The 22,887-nt window shown below is 40.1% G+C and overlaps 2 protein-coding genes and 1 non-coding gene across 3 annotated transcripts; all 3 read right to left on the bottom strand.

Moving 5' to 3' along the window:
* Positions 1-1,762: 1,762 nt before the first annotated feature.
* trnap-agg lies at positions 1,763-1,834 on the bottom strand. Its single transcript has one exon. It is a non-coding gene; the product is annotated as a tRNA-Pro (tRNA).
* Positions 1,835-3,862: 2,028 nt separating this feature from the next.
* Positions 3,863-7,824, bottom strand: LOC113153497 (guanylin-like). Its single transcript, XM_026347147.1, has 4 exons — positions 7,738-7,824; positions 5,306-5,473; positions 4,733-4,919; positions 3,863-3,933 (listed from the first exon to the last, which is right to left on the bottom strand). Exons 1-4 carry the CDS (start codon positions 7,822-7,824, stop codon positions 3,863-3,865), a joined length of 513 nt encoding a protein of 170 aa, XP_026202932.1.
* A 1,102-nt stretch (positions 7,825-8,926) lies between these two features.
* Positions 8,927-9,679, bottom strand: LOC113154933 (guanylate cyclase activator 2B-like). The gene is made up of 3 exons (XM_026349378.1): positions 9,567-9,679; positions 9,133-9,325; positions 8,927-9,013 (listed from the first exon to the last, which is right to left on the bottom strand). The coding sequence occupies exons 1-3, from the start codon at positions 9,639-9,641 to the stop codon at positions 8,955-8,957; spliced, it is 327 nt and encodes a 108-aa protein (XP_026205163.1). The 5' UTR covers positions 9,642-9,679; the 3' UTR covers positions 8,927-8,954.
* Between the last annotated feature and the right edge of the window lie 13,208 nt (positions 9,680-22,887).

Genomic DNA, 22,887 nt, shown 5'->3' with positions numbered 1-22,887 from the left:
CATAGATACAAAGGTGAAGGGGCTGCACAGCAACATCCAACCATCAATACTAATAATAGATCCCATAATGCTGTGACCTCCCTCCCTCTGCAGTCTGCTCTCTATTGACTGCATCAACAGTCAATGGAGAGCAGCACCTACTTCAAGTAAAACAGCAATGCCATAGTTTCATACATGAAACTTGAACTTGAACACTTCTAGTGTGCATGTATAGTATTCACACATTAGCCTTCACGATGCCTCTCACAAATAGATCAGAACAGTAACACGTTTGTCTTTCTTTGACAAAACTGTTGATTCACTGAGTTCACTGATGTGAAAACATCGTGAACTCTTTCACACCATCAGTCCTGAAGTGGAGAGAAGTACTGAGAAAAAAACACCCTGAGCTCTTTGACCTGAGGAACATTTTTTGGAGCTTTTGACACTTTAAAATCTAAAAGTACTGCAGTGATTGAACATTTGACTCGACCAGTCCTCTGACTCCTGAAGCCATTTGGTCAGAAACAATTCGACAGCTTCTCTCACAACTTTTGTCTTTATCCTGTAGAAGTCGAATCGGGGGGTTAACGCTGAAGTTTTACTGCAGGATGAACTAATGTGAAGTAAAGTACACACTGAGTAATATGCAGCTACAGTATAGATGAATGCTTTTGTTCATGCATGTCATGCACATCCCAAAGTCTAGAGCTGGTAGCTCATGGTTGGATGCACTGAGCTTGTCGCAGTGCAGGTGCGTGGTGGTCTGTGCTGTTCAGCTGTGTTACAGAACAGCTAAGGAATCAGAACTGTAACCCTATCAAATATTATTATTATTATTATTATCATCTGCAGCTGTTTGCCACCTCAACACTGAACATGAACAAAGACTTTCAACAATTTAACTCCAGTCCCAGGAGAGCCTGCTGTGTGCTGCTCCTGCAGTAATCTTCAACACACACAGAGCTTCCAGTGTGAATAATGAAACAGGGGAGACGTCTGCATCACCGTGGACGGTGTGAGAGACCTCACCTTGGAGCTTTGGTCCGACTCTTCGGAGGAACTTCCTCCTCTCTGTCCTCTGATGGTTCGTGCTGCTGAATTCAGATCAGTTCATGCAAACGTTTTGAGAAAACAGAGATCACAGCAGCCCAGTCATTAATAGCAGCTCGTCTGATGACTCGTGAGTTAGTTCTTCAAAGATTTGCTGCTTTAGTCTGTTTTACACCATTTTTACATTTCAGGTGTGTCCACATGTAAAACCAATGAGTATTAATAATGTTTTAAACTTACAACAACTCACAGAACTGTGTTTATCAGCTCCAGTGTTTCATTGAGTCCTGCTAATCACCTGGACCAGGTGTGTTCAGGTGATCAGAAACTGGAAGATACCATTTTAGATGAGGAGACGGGGGTGGGAAGACAAATGGAAATGGTATCTTCCAGCTTCTGATTGACAGCTGGTCCACATAGATAGACAGACAGATAGGTAGACAGATAGATAGGTAGACAGATAGATAGGTAGACAGATAGATTGATAATCTATATAGAAATATCTTAAAGTAAATAAACAGTAAAATCAAACAGTCCTGTTGTTGAGCCTCATGTTTCCCATCATGCCTTGGGGCTTTGCAGCTCCTGTCTCCTCTAAGTCCACTAATCAAGTACTGTCCTGTTTTCAAACACATGAAAAAATAAAATAATACTAATGTACAAGGATTTACACTGATTTAATCTAGAAACATTTGACTGGTGACGCATTTAAGAAGCAATAAAGAAACAAGGGCTCGTCCGGGATTTGAACCCGGGACCTCTCGCACCCTAAGCGAGAATCATACCCCTAGACCAACGAGCCACGTCCTGCACAGGTCAGAGGTCAGAAAAAATCACGGAGGGTGAGAATCTGTCGAGATCTGCAGGAAAAATGAAACTCGGTAAAAATCCGTGCACTATTTATTTATTTATTTAGTTATTTAGTGATGGATCGCACTTCTCGCTACTTCCTCGTTATCTAGTGTGAGGATTCAGAGAACCTGATGAATTAAAAGCAGAAAAAGAGACAGAAACAGTTAAAAATGCAGAGAAATAAAAAATAAAGTATGCACTGAACAGAAGAAGGATGCATCAGTGTTGTACAGCATGTAGGCCTATTAATAAATAAATAAATAAATAAATAAATAAATAAAATAATAATGGTCCAAATGTTGGATGTAAAGGTGATGACTAAGCATTACATTAATGAAAAGTAAGCAGTGCAATTACCGGTGCAATGAACAGTCCTGATAAAGCACTGATCTGATAAGGAGGAGCAGGACCTGACTGATTCACACTGGAGTACACACTGATGTTGACACTGGACACCATCAGGATTTATGATTAACATATTGAACAATAGCCTGTTAGGATTTATGATTAACTCTATATGTCAGCTTGTGTCAGTCTGTTGTTTGTATTTAGAGGTTTTTTTAATAGAAATGAGTCATCACTGGTGTCTGTGTTGGGGTTGATTTGAACTTTACAGTAGGAGATCTCCAGCATACTTTATGTACAATCTGAAATGGAGCATCATATTTTATAGGAAGGTGGCCTGAATCTGAATCTGCAGCGAGCCGACAGTGAAGCAAAGTCAAAAAACGTGCAAGAAAGTCAACATTGTTCTTTGAAAACGAGTGGTAATTAATTTTCAGGCAGTGCAGTCCTTCCCTTTTAGGGGCTGGTTCATGCTGACATGATTGCATCACAGAATTTTTACACATGCACAGTCATGCTGCTAAATCACATCCCAGAGGTGATGTGACGGACTCAGCTCCGATGACTGTGGAGGTCAGAGCAGCCATTAGAAGATGGATAACTTGTGACCATAAGGGGAAGCACATTGAAATGAAGACTGAGTGGTGTTAAAGGCCAAACGGGGCCTGAAAAAACATTTCATTACACCAACAGCATCCTGTGCTCTTGACACTAGACAGGCTGGGTGCGTGGCTTCATGCTGTTGATGCTAGATTCTGGCCCTGCAGCACGTCTGGGCAGAGAATGAGATTCACTGGATCCGGCTACATGTCAATAATTTTCAATATTCAGCTGTGCTGTTTTGGTGAAGCCTCAGATTTCTGGGATTGGCAGACAGGAGTGGAGGGTAGTGTGGTCTTCTGTTGTTGCAGCTCATTCACCCCAAGTTGGACGCGTTGTGCATTCAGAGAAGCTTTTTCTGCTCGTAACAACTGCAGAGGCTACCACAGCCTTTCTGTCAGCACGAATCACACAGGCCATTCTCCGCTGGCCTCTGTAATCAACTATTTCTGCCTGCAGACCTGCCACTGAATGCTGGGTGGTTTTAGTTTCGTGCCCCACTCTGAGGAAACTCTAGAAATCTGTCATCACCTTGTACTTTTTTCTCACATGTGCATTCTTTCATTTCTTCATTGTCACTCTTTCGTGTCTCGTAAAACACTTGAACTTAAGTACAGGGAGGACACTTTACAGAAAGCGCATTAAATGGGAAAAATAAACACAGTGTGTGGAGCATAACTGTGTTTTTTAAATCTCAAAAATGTCTCTCAAGGATGCAGAGAATACATATTTTTATTGTGACGAAGCTGCATCAGACTCAATAAGTTAAAAGCTCATTAGCAAAGCAAGTTAAAGACAACAAAGACATTTTTAAACATTGCAGAATGGCTGTTATGACACTTGTTACTGACAAGGCGTTATCTGCACAGGAATAATAGCTACCAATAAATGGTGAGTAACTCAGTGGCTTTTATGTAACTGTTAAAATCCATGTATCCATGGATGCGTTAAACACAGAGCTGTGAAAGAACGGCGGAGGATCAAGTCCCCAGACGCTCTCAGTCGGTGTTTGTGTGTCTAGCAGATGGCAGCCTCAGTTCAGACACCCATAGCAGGAGGGATTGGCACATATTTCACACGGATCTGAAGACCTGGCGATGTACACTGAAAAGTACAAGAACAAAAATAAATATTAATCTGAACCTAAAATACATTCTCCAGCACCCGAGGGCCGACGTTTCTGTTTCATGAAATACTGCTGGGATCTGTCTCAATAAAGCAGCAAGGGCGCTGTCGGGGTCTAATGAGCTTTAATGGTCCCCAAAGAGTATTTGTACAGCTTTTCATTGGCATTATCATTACAGAGCCACTTTATGGTGCTGCAGTTATGGGCTGTGCATAATACAGTGTGCAAACAGTGTAGTCTAGTAATACAAGTGTGATCTAACTGAAGCCTGCTGTTGATCTCGAGTCAGAAAGAGAGCGAGAGAGAGCGAGCATGACCCTGAGTAAGAAAACTGTGGATTAAACGAGTGTAAAAGCCAAGTGATGACATCAGTGCTCGTTTAACATGGAGTTCAGTAGCTCAACACTTAAAGGAACAGTCTGGTCTTCTGGGACATACACAGTACTTGTATGTTTTCGCACCAGGTGTTAGAAAAGAGGACTAATCTCCTTCCCATGTTTTCTAAAAGTAGCTCTAAACCAATATCTAGTAACACTAACCTGTGTCTGTTCTTTTCTAAAAAATATGGAATGACACATTTACATTGAAAATGAATGTGCTCGGTGTCTTACTGTATCTCTTTACTCTGCTTCAATACCCAATATCTGACTAGCAAAACATCTGATCCGTGCAAAACCCTCTGGTGCTGTAAGGAGATGTTTGCACACCAGGAAACACTGACCTAATACCACCATATTTTAATATCTCCAGATTTGTCATTCGTCATTCCAGTCTCACCTAGCTGCGAGAAAGTTATCCCCGCTCTTTTCCCTTGGCACACTGGCCGAAAGACCTGTGGCAGGAGGGGGTTGGTGCACACTGCTACGACACTCGTTTCCGCGAGGCGGGGGCTGACGTCCTCGTCTAAATCCATCAGTTCCTCCAGCTGCTGCACTGCCTCCAAGGGGAAGCTCCTGTCTCCAACCTGGAGGGGAACAAAGAGGGGAAATACTGAAGCACAGGGACAAATCTGGCACAATTCAAATGTTCAGTGCAGGTGTTTTCATTTGAGGAAGAGAGCATGCTATACAGTACCTGTAATGGCAATATTGAGAGGCGCACGAGTGCAAATTAGCTGTATTGTTAAGTATGAATTGAAAGAGGTGACTGGATCACTGCTTTGGTTGAGGCCTTGCAGTGAACGTGTCTGGCATGAATAACTGTGTGGAGGAGGTGAAACACATCCTCAGATGATATAGCTAACTTAACTGGTTTTTATGTTTCTAACATGCATTTGGAAAAATAAAAATGAAAGAAAGACAGAAATCAAACAGTTTCACAGAAGAACAAACAACAACAAGTGATGCTCACCTGAACCTGCACACCCAGAGCGCCGCTGCTGCACACCACCAGCACCAAAACAAGGAGCGTACTGTGCAGTCTCATTTTCAGATGATGCAAGATGCCTCTCAGCGTCGAGGAGCGTGTCTTCTGTGGTTGCTGTATACCTGCGCCGTCTCCTCTTATAAGGTCTCCGGACTGATTAGTGAGTGATTTATTAACAGACAACTGGCAGATTGTGGAAAGTAAAGTGGGACATTCAGGGAGACTCGTTAAAGATAGCAACAAACACCACCTTTGGAAGTACTTTGGATCCTCTTTTTTAGTTTACAACCTCCACCCATTTGATTTGTTTATAACCTCTATCAGTATTGTTTCTTCCGTCAGCATGATATTTCATTATTGACTTTGGATTTCATGCTATAGAACCTGTTGCCTCAGTGCCACCTAATAAATCTCATCCTTTGTCTCTCTCCCACAGATGTACGTCACGCTGCCGCCCGATAAGCAAGCGGGCGTTCACCTACGGAGCAGATCCACATAAGTCACTTATTTGAAAGCTGTGATATTTGCAAAAGATGACATTCTCCTGATGTGTGTGACAACTATTTTATTTGGTTACACAGTCAGTAAAGCCCCTTAACACTGAAGTTATTTTCCCACAAGCCTGCACAGCTAATATTGTTATGAATCAGTTCAATCCAAAAAACATTTTATTCCCTTTAGTTATAAAAGTAAAAATACTGCGTCAAGAAAGACGAACCGAGCTAAACCCACAGGTTGACTTTAATCTGAAAGGGCGGATCCGTCCCCTTGTGAGACAATACACAACGTTGTGAGTCACAGTCTGCAGCTGCTTGTGTAACGTGGCTGAATGAACCCACAGACATTGTTTCAGAAGTCACATCAATCACGAAATCGATTTATTCTGACAGTTTTTACTTCCACTGAGTTAAAAGATCAAATTGAAGTTTAAACTTTTTAATTTTTAGTTTTTAACTTTAGAGCAGATTTTGTTCATATTTTAAATACTCGGTTTAGACTGTAGGGCGAACACAATACATACCCTGACAAAAATACAATGATCTTAATAAAGTCATGCAGCCTTTTCTTTCACTAAACAAAGAAATGTGAGACCTCTTTCTAAAGAGTTATCTCCATTAAGAGGGAATGTGTTCAGCCCTGTGCACCAGACATAGTATTAGGAAGTAGGAAAAGTACTTAGGGGTGGACTGAAGTAGGGGTGGTGTTCATCATTTCATGGAATTTGTCGACAGCAGCACAATATATAATACAGGAATGCTGGGTTGAAAGAAAATCTGTCAAGCAGGCTGTATGACAGTGTAAAGACATGTTGTACTTCTGTATCTGGCTTCAGTGTTGCTCGTTAAATACCCAATATCTGACGAGCAAAACGTCTGATCCATTCAGTTCCCTCTGCAGAGTTCTGTTTGCACATTTACATACAGATCAGAAAACACGGCAGCACAATACCATAATGTGCTTGTACCAAAATAAATCCGACGCCCAGTAACATTTCCATATTTGTCTCTCTTTGTCTCCTTCTTCCATCAACAGGAGAGTTTAATCCCTGCTCATGAGTCACAGTGTGCAGCTGCTTTTGTGACCTGCCTGAGTGAAGTCAAAGACGCTGATTCAGAAGTCACATCAGTCACTAAATCTATTTCTTTGGGCAAATTTAAAAGAGGAATTGGAGGATGAGGAAATAGAAGCTTCAGCTTTTGGAACCTTAAAACAGATTTTGTTCTAATTTTGGTCCAAACTGTCAAACACGTGTGAAAATAGACCATTTCAGACTCAGGCTGAGCAGTTGTGCTGCAGCAATACCCTGTGCATGTATAAGAGAAATGAAACAAGCTGGTAGATTAAGCAAAACGGGAACTTTGACTTTTAAATGCTCACATTTTATTGGAGGTCTGGGTCCCTATATTGTATCACCAAACACACACACACACACAGTACTCCCATACACTGACAAAAACACATAAGAGATAACGATTACAATGGAACATTTTCATTGGTTCCCACTGAAAGTGAATTATATAACTGAACTGGCTGCAGCATGTGGGCTGATAGAAGTTTGAAGTTCATGTAGAAACTCTAAACTGATCTCGTCTCAGATAAAACAAACTTCCTATTCAAACAATGATTCTTGTCTAAAGTGCTCTCAGCTACTTTTTCATGTTTCATTTTTGTATAATAATTAATTTGCTTGTTCAGATAGGGCACTGGGTTTTCTGGTACATCTTTCAGGAGGATGTGCAGGAGAGGAAAACACAATATCCCTAGAAGGTGAAATAAGCGTCAGCGTCTTTTTCTATTACAGTAAATTAATTTGAGTGAAACCTGAGTGGAGGAAGCAGCGTTGCAATAAACTAAATCTCAGCATCTGCAAGAATCCTTGTTCTACACAAAAGTTGCTCCTGACGCTAAACACAAACCTGTTTGAGGGTTGTTAAAGTCTCCAAATTCCCAAACAACAAAGAGAACATGATGCAAGTCTTCTCATTGGGAGCTACAGTCCTCATTTTAGTTTTTAGAGTTTGTCGTATTTTCATTTGCTTTGGAAACATAATAAAAAAGGTGATATTTCTCCCTTTGAAGCAGAAAAAACATGTATGCTCATTAGTATATTAATAACATGTCTTCACAAATCAAAGCAGTGAGTATCCTGCAGGTGTCAGGGCGGGGATGCACGAGTCCACGGGTGACCTGGACTGACAGAGTGTCTGCGTAATGAGGTTGTTTCTCTGAGTCAGATAGGTTACAAAAATAAATAATTCACAAAAGTCAGAAATGTCTGAGGTTGAAATGAAGATGAGGGAAGCTTCAGATGATGAGCGCAATATCCTCTGCACAAAGTGCACAATAAATCCAGCAGATACAGCGATAACTGGTGCAGCTGCAGCCTGTGGTCAAACACTGGACCATAGGTGTGGACGAACAAACACACATGTGCCTCCCAAATCTTCCTCGGGTGAGTAGAGACCAGCGAACAATAGTTTCTCTATAGAATAAAGGCTGAGACAATGAAAAACTGCTCAGCTGCTGCATACGTCTTCTCACTTTTAGGCTGTTTGGATTTGCATGTGCACATTTCCTACTCTTGTCAACCTGTCCCGTCCCAGACTATTAGTTTCAAGTGAGTTACCACAGCGGTGCTATTAGGGTCTGGTGTTTGGTCACAACAGAATGATAAGAAAGAGCCTAATGTACACATGATTCATCAGTGAAAGCTTTTTATTCAAAACAGTGTTAACAAACAAGAAGAAAATGAAAGAAAACTCTATTTTAAATAAGTACACAAAGCTTGACAAGGTAGAAATGTAACAAACTGAAACAACGAAATGTCTTTCCAAAAAATAAAATGTAGAATAATCTGTGAACAGAAAAATAAAGTGGTAAATATGCCACAAAGTAACAGTTTGTAAAAACCACACTTCAGTTTGTCTGATTTTTAAAAATCTTTTTGGGGCCTTTTTAAAAACAATTTATAAAGTGCCCAGTGGGACAGAGTAAGCACATCTGTATTCAGGAAGCATTAAGATATCCTCTCATAATTTCAGCATTTTTCTTTTTAATTCCCTAAATTATTTTGGGGAGGGTGAAAAAAAACAATCACATCTCAAGTTGGTAAAATGTTTCTGGCTTGCTGGGTTTAGCAGCCGGTACAGGCAGCAAAGGCACAGATCTCACAGACGTCATAGGGAACGGCAGCTGAAACAGAAAGACAGCCGTCAGATACACACTGGATTCACCTGCATTTCATTACGCAGGACCTGATGTTCAGTTGAAATGCCATCACAAAGACTGGGGCTGTTAGATAACATTCATACCTAGTCTGGCGAACGATGCCGATGCTGTCCTCTGCTTACAGATGGGCAGGAACTCCTGTGGTAGCAGGGGGTCAGCGCAGACGGACGTGGTGCTTGCTCTCAATCGTGGGCTTTGTTGTCCTGTCACACTGTGGCTCTCTGCCAGCTCCTGAAGCCTCTTCACGGCTTCCAGTGAGAAAGACAATCCATTCTCCTGGAAGAAGAGGCAGATGTTAGTAAATGCAGCTCAATGAAGGGCTCCATTTTTTTAATGTAGCTTTATTTGAAATACTGTGGCAGTAAAAAATAAGTGGCAGATGTTTGTAATCCTTAACAGTGCACAATGCAGCTGTGATATTTCTGCTCTCAAACCAACAGTACATGTGGATAAATAAAGTTACTCCCTCGTCTAATGAGTAGAAAGTGTAATTATCCACGGCAGGTGATGCACTTACTTCGACTTGCACAGCCTCAGTGGTCCAGTTCAGAGCCAGGATCAGGAGAGTGATGGCAGCAAGTGTAGCCTTCATGGTGACAGCAGTTTGTCTTGCAGTGTTGTGGTCTGCTGTTGTGGATGTGCTCAGCGGGTGCTCAGCTCAGTGTCTGCCTCCCCTCGTCCACAACCCTCCTTTTAAACACTCCTGCCCTGCAGCCCGGTGGTCACGTGGCCAGAGGTGTTGCAGAAAAGTTTTTCTCATGGGTTAATGAGTAGCGAGGGAATTTTACAAGGCTCTAAAAGGGATTTCATAAATTCTGCTTTGACCTCATCACCTGTCTGATTATTTTTATGGATCCTTGGCTCACTGCTGCTGTGTGTTGCAGAACTGATCACACCTGTCGTGGGTTAAACAGTTACCATCAACACAACTGACGATGATGATGGTGATGATGATGAAGTCACAGCAGCCCATTGTTTGAAAGTCCTGTTACTCACATCAAGCGCTGAACTTATATCATCACTTAAATGTCTGGATATCTAGATCAAATCACACTAAGTGAGCTCAGCAGAAGTGTTTTTACATATAAACCTATTGTTTTGTTTTGGGGGGGGGCACAACATGATACAGTATACTGCGATAAGTCATTGCACAATACTCTCCCTGTCATATACTTGTCTTTGTTATCATCAGATCATCAAAAAAAAAACACGCCCCACTGCACATAATAGGAGTTAAAAAGCATTAAATCTATATGCAAATATTATTCCGTCCCCTGTGAGATGCAGAAGACAGCCGCATGTATTAACGGCTGCTTTCTGCTTCTGCTGCAGAAAAGAATGAGTTCAGTTTATTTATTTAGCCCTTGAGCGCAGTTAGATCTGAATTAATGACTGTGAGATACGGGTATAGTTCATGAAAGGTTTTTAGGCTAATGAGACTCTGGGTGTGTGGAACAACAATTGTAAAAGCTTTCAGGAAGTGGGTGTGGGTTGAATAGCAACACGAAGTGTTGGAGTTGGATGAGTCAGTGAGATGTTGGACTGAGCTTCAGTGACGCAGCGTGTCGGCTGCAGCAGGGATCAAACCTGTGACCTTCCAGCAATGGGCATGACAATCATCACTCTTTTCAAGGACAGCAGGAGGCTGTGAAATAATCAATTGATTATATTGATGGTGCTAAGCGTGCGCCCACACACGCAGCAGTGCAAAGGTGTGGCAGCCGCTGATCTGTGAGGTTTATAATCGGCTCATTGAACAATTGGTTATGCAGACCGTGACGTGTCTGTCTGTCTAACTAACAGACCCGGGGCACCACAGTGGATCTCAGTACCAACACCGTCTAACTCTAATTTATGTCCGATGACGAAATCCAATTTTCTCTCCCTTAATGATCAGCTGATGATGATGAAAGCTACAATAACAATGAATTTATCCAAACAACAATTGTTACCAGTGTGGCCGCTTGATTAATCCAGTGTACCACAGGAACATCACAGAGTCATACTGCTGGTTTACAGCTCATCGAGCATTGAAGAGAACTGTAAGGTGATGTTTACTGAGCTGGACAGGATTTCACCATCGTGCATGGACAGAAAACACCTGTGATAAATACAGTTTGGTATTTTTATATAATGATAATAATAGCAGAAGAAGAAAGAGGAGGAGAAGAAGAATCAGTGATGATGGTGCTGTGGGTTCAGTGTCTCTTCCAAGGAACTTAGAGTTAAACCACTGATACTGGGGTTCATCAGCTACTGTTCTACCAGCTCTGGAAACCCTGTACACCTTTTGAAGTCTGCATTTCAGGGATGCTCTGGTTTCTGCACAGTTTAAGGACAAGCACGTTGTGCATGGTTGACTGTGTCACCTCTGAGACAGATTGGCAACCTCTCCAAAGATAATGATGGGATAGGCTCCTGGCTCCTGGCTCCTGGCAGTGGGAGTGGTATTAAATCTAAGATTGTGTTGTTAATCAGTAATCTTCATTTCAGAGTGTAAAGTGTTTTACGATCAGGCTGCCACAAAAAGAAGGAGGCTGTCTGACAGAAATGTGTGGGTGATACAGTGTGATATACAGAAGACAAAGAGACAAAACAAATGTGTTAAATAATTAAAGTTTCAAAACTCAGCATTTTCATGCTTTGATGTAACGTAACTACAGATGTAAATAAAAAACATTTCACAGACAAACACTCTCTATTAAAACCAACATGCCATTCATTTCGTAGTTTGGTGTAAAAATGTCTGAAAATGATGTGTTAGTTGAACCTGAGGCTGTCGAACTAACGAGTTAACTTTGATCCAATAATCAGAGAAAAATAATGTGTTAAAAAAATCAAAGCTAATCAAACGTGTCCCGTGGTTCCTTTTGACCAGATGTGTTGAGAATAAGAGAAGAGATGAAGGTGAAGAGAGCAGCGAGGGGAAAGAGAAAACATTTACTAATTCACACAAAGACCAAACATCACAGTAGAGCTGAGCGCAGTACAACTGGAACTATGGGAAGTACTGGTGCTGGGGGGTCAACAGCTTACTTTGCTAGTTTGTGCATGAAACTGTGCTATTTAAAGCAGCGTCCAAACCAAATGCAGCTCCTCTTCGTTAATTCAGAACCTTTGGCCCCACTTACCGTACGAATGCTGCAACTCTACGGGAACAAAACGTGATTTCAAACACACTGTGAGTCACTCAACCTTTATGAGAAAACCAGGAATGGGCAGCTTTATTCCGAGTAGGATAATAGATATATGTCAAAGTGGGAGTGACTGAAGCTGAGGCCTATAATAAACCCTCTGGCTTGATTGACATTTAAATACTAACATATTCTCCCTCAACTTACTGATTTTCACAAACTGCTGATGCTGAAATGCACCTAGAAACACAATGATCTACTATCAGCGATTAAATGATATTAAAACTGATAACCTCCAAATTGTCGACTGTGAACTAATTCCTCAAGCTGCTCTGTACAGTCATTACCTGTATGATCACTGCTATAACCTCGCTGTTTATATATACTGGATATTTTTTCATTTCATGTGCTGCTATCATGTGAAAACCCCTGTTATCATCCAAGATGTAATTTAAGTTAAATATAAACTCAAACACTCTTATTTAAAATGACTGTTGATAATGGTTTTTCATAGTTTTGCCAAACATTCTTGTTTTTTAAAAATGCTTTTTTGGGACATTTTTGCCTTTATGTGATAGTTTTTATAAAAACAGACTGAAACATGGGAGATGAGAGGGGGGTATGAAATGCAACAAATGCCCCAGTCTTTGGATTCATTCATTTATATACACACCCTGCATACTGCTGTATGCCAGTATCACAGTTAACCTCTTTTTGATGGCTGTTGAGCTTTTTTTACATTTTGCATTGCAAATATTTGTGTTTCAATGTTGATGCCATATGTCTATGAATATAAATATGAACTATAGTTTGCAGCCAGCATGAAGTCTGAAAAGTGCTCAGTCATAGTTTTTACACATTTTTATGTTGCTAGGTAGACTTCGTTATCTTTAGACATAGCCTCTTGCTTTTCCTCCTTGTTTATAATATCTATGCTAAGCTACCTGAGATAAAATAAGGTAAGGTGAGGTAACACTTTATTAAAGAACTGAAGGAGAAATTCAGGTGACACAGCAGTATATTAAAAACGACATCAAACCAAAATCATAGTTCAAAAAGTCAGAATAAGGCAATATAACCATTAATAAAATAATAAAATATGATGCTCTGAGGTGAGATGGTCTGTTAGATTTCTGTCACTGATCAGGTCCCTGTGACTCGTTCGTGTTATTGGGGAAAGCTCCTGTCTGTTGTACTCAGCGCTTCACTCCAGCTCTGCTCACTCAGCTTCTGATGAATTTTAGGCCTCTCTCCTGGGAGCAGGTCCGTGGTTTGCAGGGCTAATGGCTAATAGCAGACTAGCTGTCGCTGTGTGTAAACGATGCTGTTTCTATGGTAACTTGGGCCTCCAGACAAAGTACAAAAAAAAAAAAAAAAGAAGTCTGACACAAACAGGCATCAAATGTTCCCAATAAGCCCACATCTTCTGTCACCTTAGAAAAAACACACAGTGTGAGTTGTAAGAGGACATTCAACAAAAACCTGAACTGTCTGGGAAAAACTGACGTTTACAAAGTGCCATCCAGGAGTTACTAACGCTCCCTGAAGCTGAGTGTTTGATGAAGCATAAACTCATTCAGGGGTCAGGTACATAAAACTGAGATATATCAAATGAACCAGGTGTCAGGATTTTGGTATATGTGACTTCTTATCTGAGCCTTGTTTGTGTTCGCAAAGCAAACACTTAACTCACGTCTGAAGCTGTCCACAAATCATCCCTGTCAAACGTGATACGTCACAGTGCGGCCAATAAATAGATGATGAACTGTTCTCAAACAACAACTACACTAAAATGGCAATTCACTTAAGAAAACAAATGAAGCTGATTTTATCGTGTGGTATAGTAATAGAAAAAGATGTAGAGATGCCAAAGGAACACAAACAGAATGTTTTAATGATTAAAAATGACGTTATCACACTACAACGATCCTCGAATAAACAGCTGGACCCATTATTATAGGTACAGTAGTGAAGTTTCTTTAAGAAATATATATAAAAGAATATGTTAATAAATACTATCTATGGATATTGCTCACGATCTGCTATATTAATACTTAAAGGTCTGGGTATGGCGTGGAAAATTGATCGTCTCATTGTTAATCACAGCACTCATGCTTGTAGCACTTGAGTTTACACCCTTTATTAGGGTCAACAGTGGCAGTTTTACTACGGAGCTGTAAATTGACACAGACGACTAGTTCCGGTCCTGCGTACTGAACTTGTGGAGATTTATCTAAAGTGTCAGATTTACACTCGGCTGACTTAGTCCTCACCAATAAATCGGTGTTGTTTATGTCACCTGCAGGCTGGACGTCATTCTGGTTAGTGTCACCACTGTTCCCATCACTTTTCTGTCTCCTTACATCCACCTAGAAACGGCTTAATATACTTTCTTTACAGTACATCCGTCATTCAGTGGCTTACATACATATATGATGTGTGACAATCATAATTCTTGATATCGGTGCTATAAAAGTTACACTTAAGATTATACTCCACCCACACATTGTAATAAACAATAGTTTACCTTGAAGACTGAGCTAGTCCTGTGGTTTCCCATCTGGGTTGAAACATCGACACAAGGTCATGAAATAAATTTGCTAAATATAAAAGTGCATGAGTAAGTTTGCTTGATCAGACTTTCTTCTAATCTTTTCTTAAAACAACTTTTTACAAGTTGTTTTAAGGGGTCTTTTTTTTTTTTAATGAGCTGTACCAGTACATGCCTTGCACAAAACAATCAGAGCAATGTTTATCTGATTACACGAAGTAACTCATTCTCTAGTTGAGCTGATTAGATAATACAGTTAGAGTGAAGCTGCACGTGTACCATGTAAAACTGGACTGCAGTGTGTTTATGTTTGTTTGAATATTGGTGGAAAATGACCTACATGTGCACAATTTAGTGATGTATGAGTCAGGCTTAGCATTTTGGGGGCTCTGAGCATAGTTGTGGTTTACAGGGGCCCATCGTATGTGGAGCATCCTGTCATTACTACAGCTTTATTATTTTCTAAAGTTAAAAAAATAAATCATAACTTTTACTAAAATGTATTTAGGAGTTCTCTGGTTAAGAACTGTATTAAATAGGAGGGAAACCACTTACAGGGTAGCACATATAGCATTTCAAGTCAAGACTTTAGTGCCTCTAATAATCAGTCGAAGCGATCCACAGCTGCTTCACGTGACAAATGCAAACAGGTTGTAAAACATAAAAAACAAATCATACTGAGCAATAACAACATGACAAATTGCACGTTCAGCACGTTCAGACCATGGCAGTACAGTAAATACATCAATAATCAAACAGTGGTTAACAGAACTTCTGTTCATGTCCACGAACGTGATGCTGAACCCTCTAAATACTGCCATGAAGACAGAAAAAGTGCACTGTTGTCATAGATAATGTCCATCTCATCCCCATTAGTCTAACATCATGACCACTGTGAAGCCATGCCCAAACAAAGCATGCATCAGGCAGCCATCACCACACATCTGACCTTTGTGTGGTGCAGAGCATGTGAGTGGAGTGCGAGCAGGTGGATTCTGGACACAGTGCAGAGCAGCTATTTTTTCCCTGCACCGATTTTGCTCCAGTTACACTCCACACCACGAGCCTGAAGCATGTCCAAACCCAACGGAGAATCATCCAACGCTTTTCAGTCAAAAGGCCGTCACAAGCTTCAAAAATTGAGTTTTTAAAGTACTTTGTAAAAGATATTGAAAGGTCATACAGGCATACTGTTCCTGTTAACATAAGAGATGATAATTTGCTATCAGAGGTGTGTGGTGACATCACTTCAGGCTTCGATTCAAGCTACAAGTGAAGTACAGCCACATAATTTGAGATACAGCTTCTTCTCTGGTGAAGTGCCTGTGCTAAAGGCTGATCATGGATAAACCTTTACTGCCCCAAATTACTGCTGTGTCTCAGTGCAGCCTCACCAAGCTGCTAACACACTGCTGGGTAAATCCAGTCATCAAGGGCCACTGTCCTGACTGTTTTCTGATACCATCTCAGATGAGGGTGGGTTGGAGGAATACAAAGTCAATCAGTATCTTCCATCTGACTGATGGAGGTAGACCACAGGCGGGATTCAAACCTCGGCCTCCCACTGCCCACCACACTATCCAGCTGCTATTATATCACATATCACACATATACACACAGAAGATCTAAAACTTATTTACAGTAGAATTAAAAAACCCTCTAATAATAAGGTCATTTAATTATTAAGCCGTCTCATCTGTTTCTAAATTAAATGATCTTAAGACACAATAAAAGGTCGATATCAAGGCAGGGGTGTTGAAATCAGCTATCAAAGGACAATGGTCATTACATAACTGAATCAAAGTATCTCTATCAGTTATTAATGGTTTTAGCTTGTATTTTTTAGTGATTTACAACCATCGTTTACATTTGCTTATTGGATGGGATGGATGGGAGTGTGTAGTTATATATTAATTATACTTTCATATCCGGTGCTCTGCATCGTTCCATCCATATCAGCTCTGCTCTATTATAATGTCTGTCTGTGTGTGTTTCTAGCACACGCACACGTCTCTCAATCTAAAATAGGAATAAAATCCAATCAGTCATTTCAAATCAAGGTGAGGTGAATTGTAGAAATGTAATCTTTTATGTGACTGTAATGTCGATCCATCAGTACATGAGTAATTTCATTTAGTTGGGGACTGAGCTTGTCATGCAATTGAAAAAGTAAAAAGGCTAAAGCATTTGATGTTAAGGTCAAGGTATTACAGAATGTGAGCTGACGGCTGTCCTGAATAAAACGTGCCTCAGTCTCACACGATACCATCAACAGCAGAGTTTTATGAAGGAAGCCAGACGTGTTTTATGTTTTATGTACATGTGATCTGAGTGTATACATATTTTCACGCTGTCTACTCTGATGGTTTTTCTGTAAATCATCACCTCAAAACAAAGAGCACAGCTCTTTTGATTTATATCTCTGATGTACATTTCAGACCCCATCCACATACACACTGGTGGAAACCGTGATAAAGAGGAACTGCTGCAAGAGGACACGTGAAAGATGAATAACGCTGCTGTAACTTCAGTGCATTGTGTCGACTGACTACGTTTATTTCCATTTTGACATAAACTGTGGATTTAAATTTGATGTTTCTCTGCGAGCTTTGCTGTTGCTCCAGCACGGAGGACATTTACCAAGCAAAAACTGAAAGTGTTTGCCCTAAGCCTCAATAAAAACCTCAATAGCAGATGATTATACTGTTATCTGGCTGCTATTTACTACATAAGTACCATCGGGTTTACACATTTGGAAACAGATACAAGTGTGTCAAAGCACAGAACAACTGAATAGACTGACTGGACTGCATGGCCAAGAGTATGTATGTACTTAAACTTTCCTGATTCCCCACTGAAAAAAAAATGTCATGGGTGTAAATATACTGTTGGAACAACCTCCATTATTGTCAGATATGCTTGTTATTGCCACCACTGCCAACTACCTGTTGGGACCATATCGTATGTTCTGACTACGATCGACAGGTTTCAGGACGCACAGTGCATCACAGCTTGCTGCGAATGGTCCTGCACAGACACCACCAGGTGGTGTAAATGCTGTGGCTGATAGGTGTTCACACACCTCTGTGTTTGCAGTCAGCATCACAAGCTGAACTGTTGTGCCCTCTGTTGGTAACGTCAGGTCTCAAGGGCAACATCTGTTGATATCTGGAAGAACATCTGCCTGTTTGACAGCTGCAGTTCTGCATAAGAGAGGCTACATTAGCTTAGCTACAACTGAACGTGTTTTTAACGGGAGATATTGCAGAACAATGGTGAATAGACTGTTACAATTTATTTTCGATTATGTTTTTCCATTATGGACACTGAGAAACTGTATAGTATTAGTGGCACATAACAATAGTGGTGACTCAGTGCTTTATCAAAGGCTTCTCACTTGGCCTCTTGTTGCCATGACTGTGTTTCACATTCATTATGATTTTCCAGCACAGTAATTGTTTCTACACTTTTGCTACAGTTGCTTTGTTTTGGTTAATCATAACTTGTTCTTGTTCCATTTTGTATCACGCCGGAGATAAATTATTGTAAAGGGCACCTCAGAAAATCGTCACCCAGGTCATCACTCTCCCTCAGCTTCGCAGATCTTTACAGCTTAATCCAGCTCATTGCTTTGGACTTATATACTGCAACTTTAGTCGCTCTCACTGATCTTGCAGCAGCTGTTTTCTGTGAAAATGCAGTAAAAACTTGCTGCACTTCGTTTTAAGCACCGTAAAAAAAACAAAACCCAAAAAAACATGAATGAACATGAATAATTTCAGGGCCCTGGGATATGACTAATGTTTCCTTAATGTTACTATAATTAAGGAGATTGTGTTTTGTCCATTTAAGTTTCTATTTATGTACAGTGGAATACAAAAGTCTAAGAGCCCCAGTTTCATTTTTTAATTCCTTTAATATATGATAATGACAACTTAAAGTATAATGCTGCAGATGTTAGTTAAAGTTTTAGTCTCATTTGTGATTAAATGAAAATACTTTTTATAATTATTCTTTTTGCTGACATTCGTAGTACTTTTGTAACATGACAGTTACTAAAAGTAATGACAGTTTTTCCTCCTTTTCAGTGAAGGTTTACATACTATCATTATCAATCGTCAAGGTTTTTTCTGTTCTACATGATATTTTTGTGAAGAATAAGAATTATTTTCAGCATATTTGCCAATTTAAATGCTGTGACAAACCAGCCATAATAAACACAAACTCCTTGAACCTGAAGCAGTACAAGTTATTGTTTCCTGAGTATCTTTTTTGAAAGTAGGGAAATAATGTTCTTCAGACAATTGTGTTCTAATTAAATTATGAATTGAGTTGAAACTCATTTTTCTCATTGAAAAACTAATAACTAGACCTGTTGTTAGCAAATGTCAGGTATTATCTGATTTGATGTGTTGGTTTCATCATGAATTTAGAGCAGGAACAGTCGATATATAGAGAGTTTCTGCCAATAGGGAGATTACACCACAAATGGTTGTTGTTCCTCTCTATTACAAAGGTTGCTATACTTCAATATAATGTATATAAAAATGGGTAAATAGACAATTTAGAGCCATATTAGGTAAATAACAAAACAAATCCTCAAAGGTTTGTGACTATTGATAAAGTAGTGAATGAGAACAGTATGCAGCGGTTTCATGGTGTGTGTGCATGATAAGAACGCTTTATGTATTCAACACACAAAATGAGGAAGGCCATGCTAACGCTGAATACTAACAAGAATCCCAACTTCTTGCTTATCACTTAAAAAAGAGATATTTGATGAAGTTTGAGTTGCAGTAAGTAGGTCATCTGCTCTTCGTGGGATAATGACGCAGCTTGAATAATTATACACACAGTAATGCAGCAGTTCTTCTGTTTAAAATGAACACGGAAATGTTGACAGGGCAGATTAGTGCCCGCTCTGTGTTGAGGGGTGACGGTGGTCAAATTTTATTCTAAACGGAGAGAACATAATGTATTATGTATGAACCGATGCTTTAGAACGAATAATGCTTGTGCACGCAACCTTTGCTGTGAGAAAAAGGACAAAATATCCAAGAGAGTTTGAGCCGAGGGCTAAATGTCAATGAATTTCAGCCAGACAGGTGTTAGATTTATGACTGGCTCTTCACCGGTGTCCAATTTAGTCTGCGTTCAGCTGCAGACAGGTCAGCTATTGTAAAACTACATTTTCCGACGTATTTAGAAAGATAGCGACGTTTTAGCTGTGAAGGAAGTGAGAAGCCAACTCACAGCAAAGTGAACCTCTTTAAAAAGTTTTCCACAAAAGCAGGTGCAATCAAACATCTCTGTGGTTGGCAGCAAATCTCACAGCCTGGGATGCAAAGGTTTGGGGAGCACACACTCAGTCCTGCAGGAGAGTGCTCTATATCACGCTGCGGTTTGAATTTCCCTAAAGAACAGACTGAAATCTGCTTCATTCATTTTTAAATACATACGTTTTCCACAAACACAGCTTTAGTTTACAAGTTAGGCTGCACACATTTTTTATTTTCTGAGCAGCTGCATCACGTCACATTTTCCACCTCTTCCACTGTGGTTTTCAAAGCTAAATAAAAAACCTTTTACCTCTTTGTGTTCCCATAATAATACATCTTCACTATCTTTTTAGAATGACGATGTGGCATTAGTATTCCTCCTCCTCTCAAAGTATCCTAAAAATAAATACATCTTAGTTAAAGTACTTAGTTTTTCTGATGTGATGGTTACTTCAGAACATATATGCAGATTTTACATTGCTATGTTTACCATCATTTCTCACTTTGCTCAGTCACAGTATCAAAATATAACTAACAAGAAGTATTAAAATATGTGAGATGCTGCTCTTGTTGTTCTTTTCCTACTGTTAATGTGACTCGAACAAAGAGGACTTCTTTTACTTGTGCACAAACCTCCAGTAGACAGTTTTTATTAAGAAGCTCTTACTCTTCCAACATTACTGATACCGCCGTTAATCATGCTGATTTGTTTGGTTTAATTGCAGTTGGGCTTCAGATAACTGTGTCGTCTTCTTTTAATAAGTTTGCAAACTAGACGCTGTAAGGAATACAATACGTCACAGCCATTTTTAAATATGGTCAAATGCTGTTTACAGTGAAACACTTAACGTCACCTGCTGTCCTGCATGTTATGTTGTATAATAGTGATCAATTCTATCAGAGGACACACAACTCGAGTGTTCCTGTCCTGAAATAAGGTTCCTTTTGAGCAGTCTTTATACATCATTCAGAGTTTCCTATATTTAGGGGTTTGACCTGAATTATTTAGTGTCACTATCACACCTGGAGGTCATTCAAAGTGGTGTAAGAGCAACTTTGATGCTCTTCACTCGAAACTGTTTCCCATGCACACAGGCGTGTGTTTGGATTAGCAGCTGGACATAAGTGGATTCTGTACTGGAAAATGTGATTAAACTTAAAATGCACAAATCTTCAGTGTTTTCTTACTGAGCTGCAGTGAAGGGACAGGAAGGAATCTCACATTTCAAAGACTTTGAACGCCGCCCGATTGATTCGTCTGACTCAGACTGGTGAACTCTCATCACCTTCACATTCACTTCAATGTATTGTTGCACAGAACGATGACTGCAGATTTTGCCTGACATCTCTTAAAGTGGAAGCGCATTGGGAAAATTAGGAAGGCTCGACCTATTTTAACTTCCGGGAGGAATGATTGCAGCAGCAAAACCTACTGTAATTCATTGTGCACATGAACACCTGACTACACAGTTGTTTGATGAAAGGGTTGGAAACACTGCAAACGTCTCTTTTTACAGTGATTAGCTAGTTGTGGGTGCATGAGGTCCTGTCATTATTTCATGCTCCTCAGTGTTTATGTATTCAATTAAATCACCATATGGTGAGCATGGGCGGCAGGTAACACTGTATTACTGTCTACCACCTGCTGTTATCTTTCCTTATGTTTACTGGCTGTTAAAAGATTCATTTATAATGCAGCTTTAATAGAAGTGATCCAGGACAAAATCCACAGTCCCTGTTCTGCACAAATGTTTTCAAAGCTTATCTGAACCTAATATAAGGCTACAGGGGTTTGAGTTAATTAAATGAATTAGACATCTTTCAACTTTTTATTACATTTTCATTTCAACAGTCCTGTGTGGTTTGTGAGACAATTTCTCTGTTCAGCTGCAGCGAACTAAAAAAACAGGAAAAACGTCTTTATAAGAAAGACGTAACTTTTAAAGATATCCACTTTATCTGTCTCCGACTGCTGAAGCCTCTTATTGACTCCAGATAAACTGGGGGAATGTGAATTTGCACAAACGAGCGCAGTGAATTTTGTCGCCCATCACTTACATTTAATGTACATCAGTAATGGATCTTTTAATGGCCACTACGAACAGGAGGAAGGATTAGAGCAGACATCAGCTGCTTCACTTCACTACTGCTTTTAGCAATAGTGTATATAAATGAATGGGGAGGCTGCAGGAGTGAATCTTAAATTTAATTTAAGAATAAAAGCAAGTCTCCGTGTGATGCCATTATATATATATATATTTTTTTTTACTCTACTGCTTGAAATTTAGGGAAAAACTTCCTTCACCAACAGTAACAGTCTATATTGAGGATATTACATCAAAACCACATAGTGGAAATCCAGCAGCTCTTCAAATGAAGCTGCTAAAAGAATGAATGAGTGAGGCAGCAGGCAGCACTCACTCTGATCCTGCTCATGCACAAATGTATTAACATTTCTTATGTGCACAGCTAATTATTTATATTTTTGTGAATGAAAGCTCACATGCACGCTCTCTTTGACGTAACCCATTCATCATGTGTAAACAAACGAGGCTAATTCATGGTGTCATGATCCCTCTCTCCTCCTCTCTGCCTCTCTCTCTCTCCTCTTCCAAACGTCTCACCAGTTTAATCTTTGTCTGAAAGGGACGCGGCTGCAGCGCAGCTACCAGCCGCCTCTGTGCAGCCTCTGCTCTCTCCTCTGCAGGAAAGCGACCAGGAGCGCGTCCAATAACTTTTAAAGCGAACGTTTCCGATCCGCTTAATTTGCGCGTTTTGTTTCCTCGTTTCCATTCATGAGCGCGCAGAGAGCGCGGAACGAGGAGCGGCGTGCGCAGCAGCAGCGTCAAGGTGAGCGTTTATTTATTATGTTTT

The sequence above is a fragment of the Anabas testudineus genome, chromosome 5 (assembly GCF_900324465.2).
Source record: "Anabas testudineus chromosome 5, fAnaTes1.2, whole genome shotgun sequence".
Lineage (NCBI taxonomy): Eukaryota > Metazoa > Chordata > Actinopteri > Anabantiformes > Anabantidae > Anabas > Anabas testudineus.
This window is presented reverse-complemented; position numbering and strand designations above follow the sequence as displayed.

What these genes read in the sequence shown, in the direction of transcription:
- LOC113153497 (XM_026347147.1), bottom strand. Translation starts at nt 7,824, where the DNA reads ATGAGGACTGTAGCTCCCAATGAGAAGACTTGCATCATGTTCTCTTTG. An exon ending in CTTTAACAACCCTCAAACAG is followed by an intron (nt 5,474 to 7,737) that starts GTTTGTGTTTAG and finishes CTCACTAATCAG; the next exon opens with TCCGGAGACCTTATAAGAGG. An exon ending in CTCTGGGTGTGCAGGTTCAG is followed by an intron (nt 4,920 to 5,305) that starts GTGAGCATCACT and finishes GTTCCCCTCCAG; the next exon opens with GTTGGAGACAGGAGCTTCCC.
- LOC113154933 (XM_026349378.1), bottom strand. Translation starts at nt 9,641, where the DNA reads ATGAAGGCTACACTTGCTGCCATCACTCTCCTGATCCTGGCTCTGAAC. An exon ending in CTGAGGCTGTGCAAGTCGAA is followed by an intron (nt 9,326 to 9,566) that starts GTAAGTGCATCA and finishes CTCTTCTTCCAG; the next exon opens with GAGAATGGATTGTCTTTCTC. An exon ending in GGCATCGTTCGCCAGACTAG is followed by an intron (nt 9,014 to 9,132) that starts GTATGAATGTTA and finishes TTTCTGTTTCAG; the next exon opens with CTGCCGTTCCCTATGACGTC.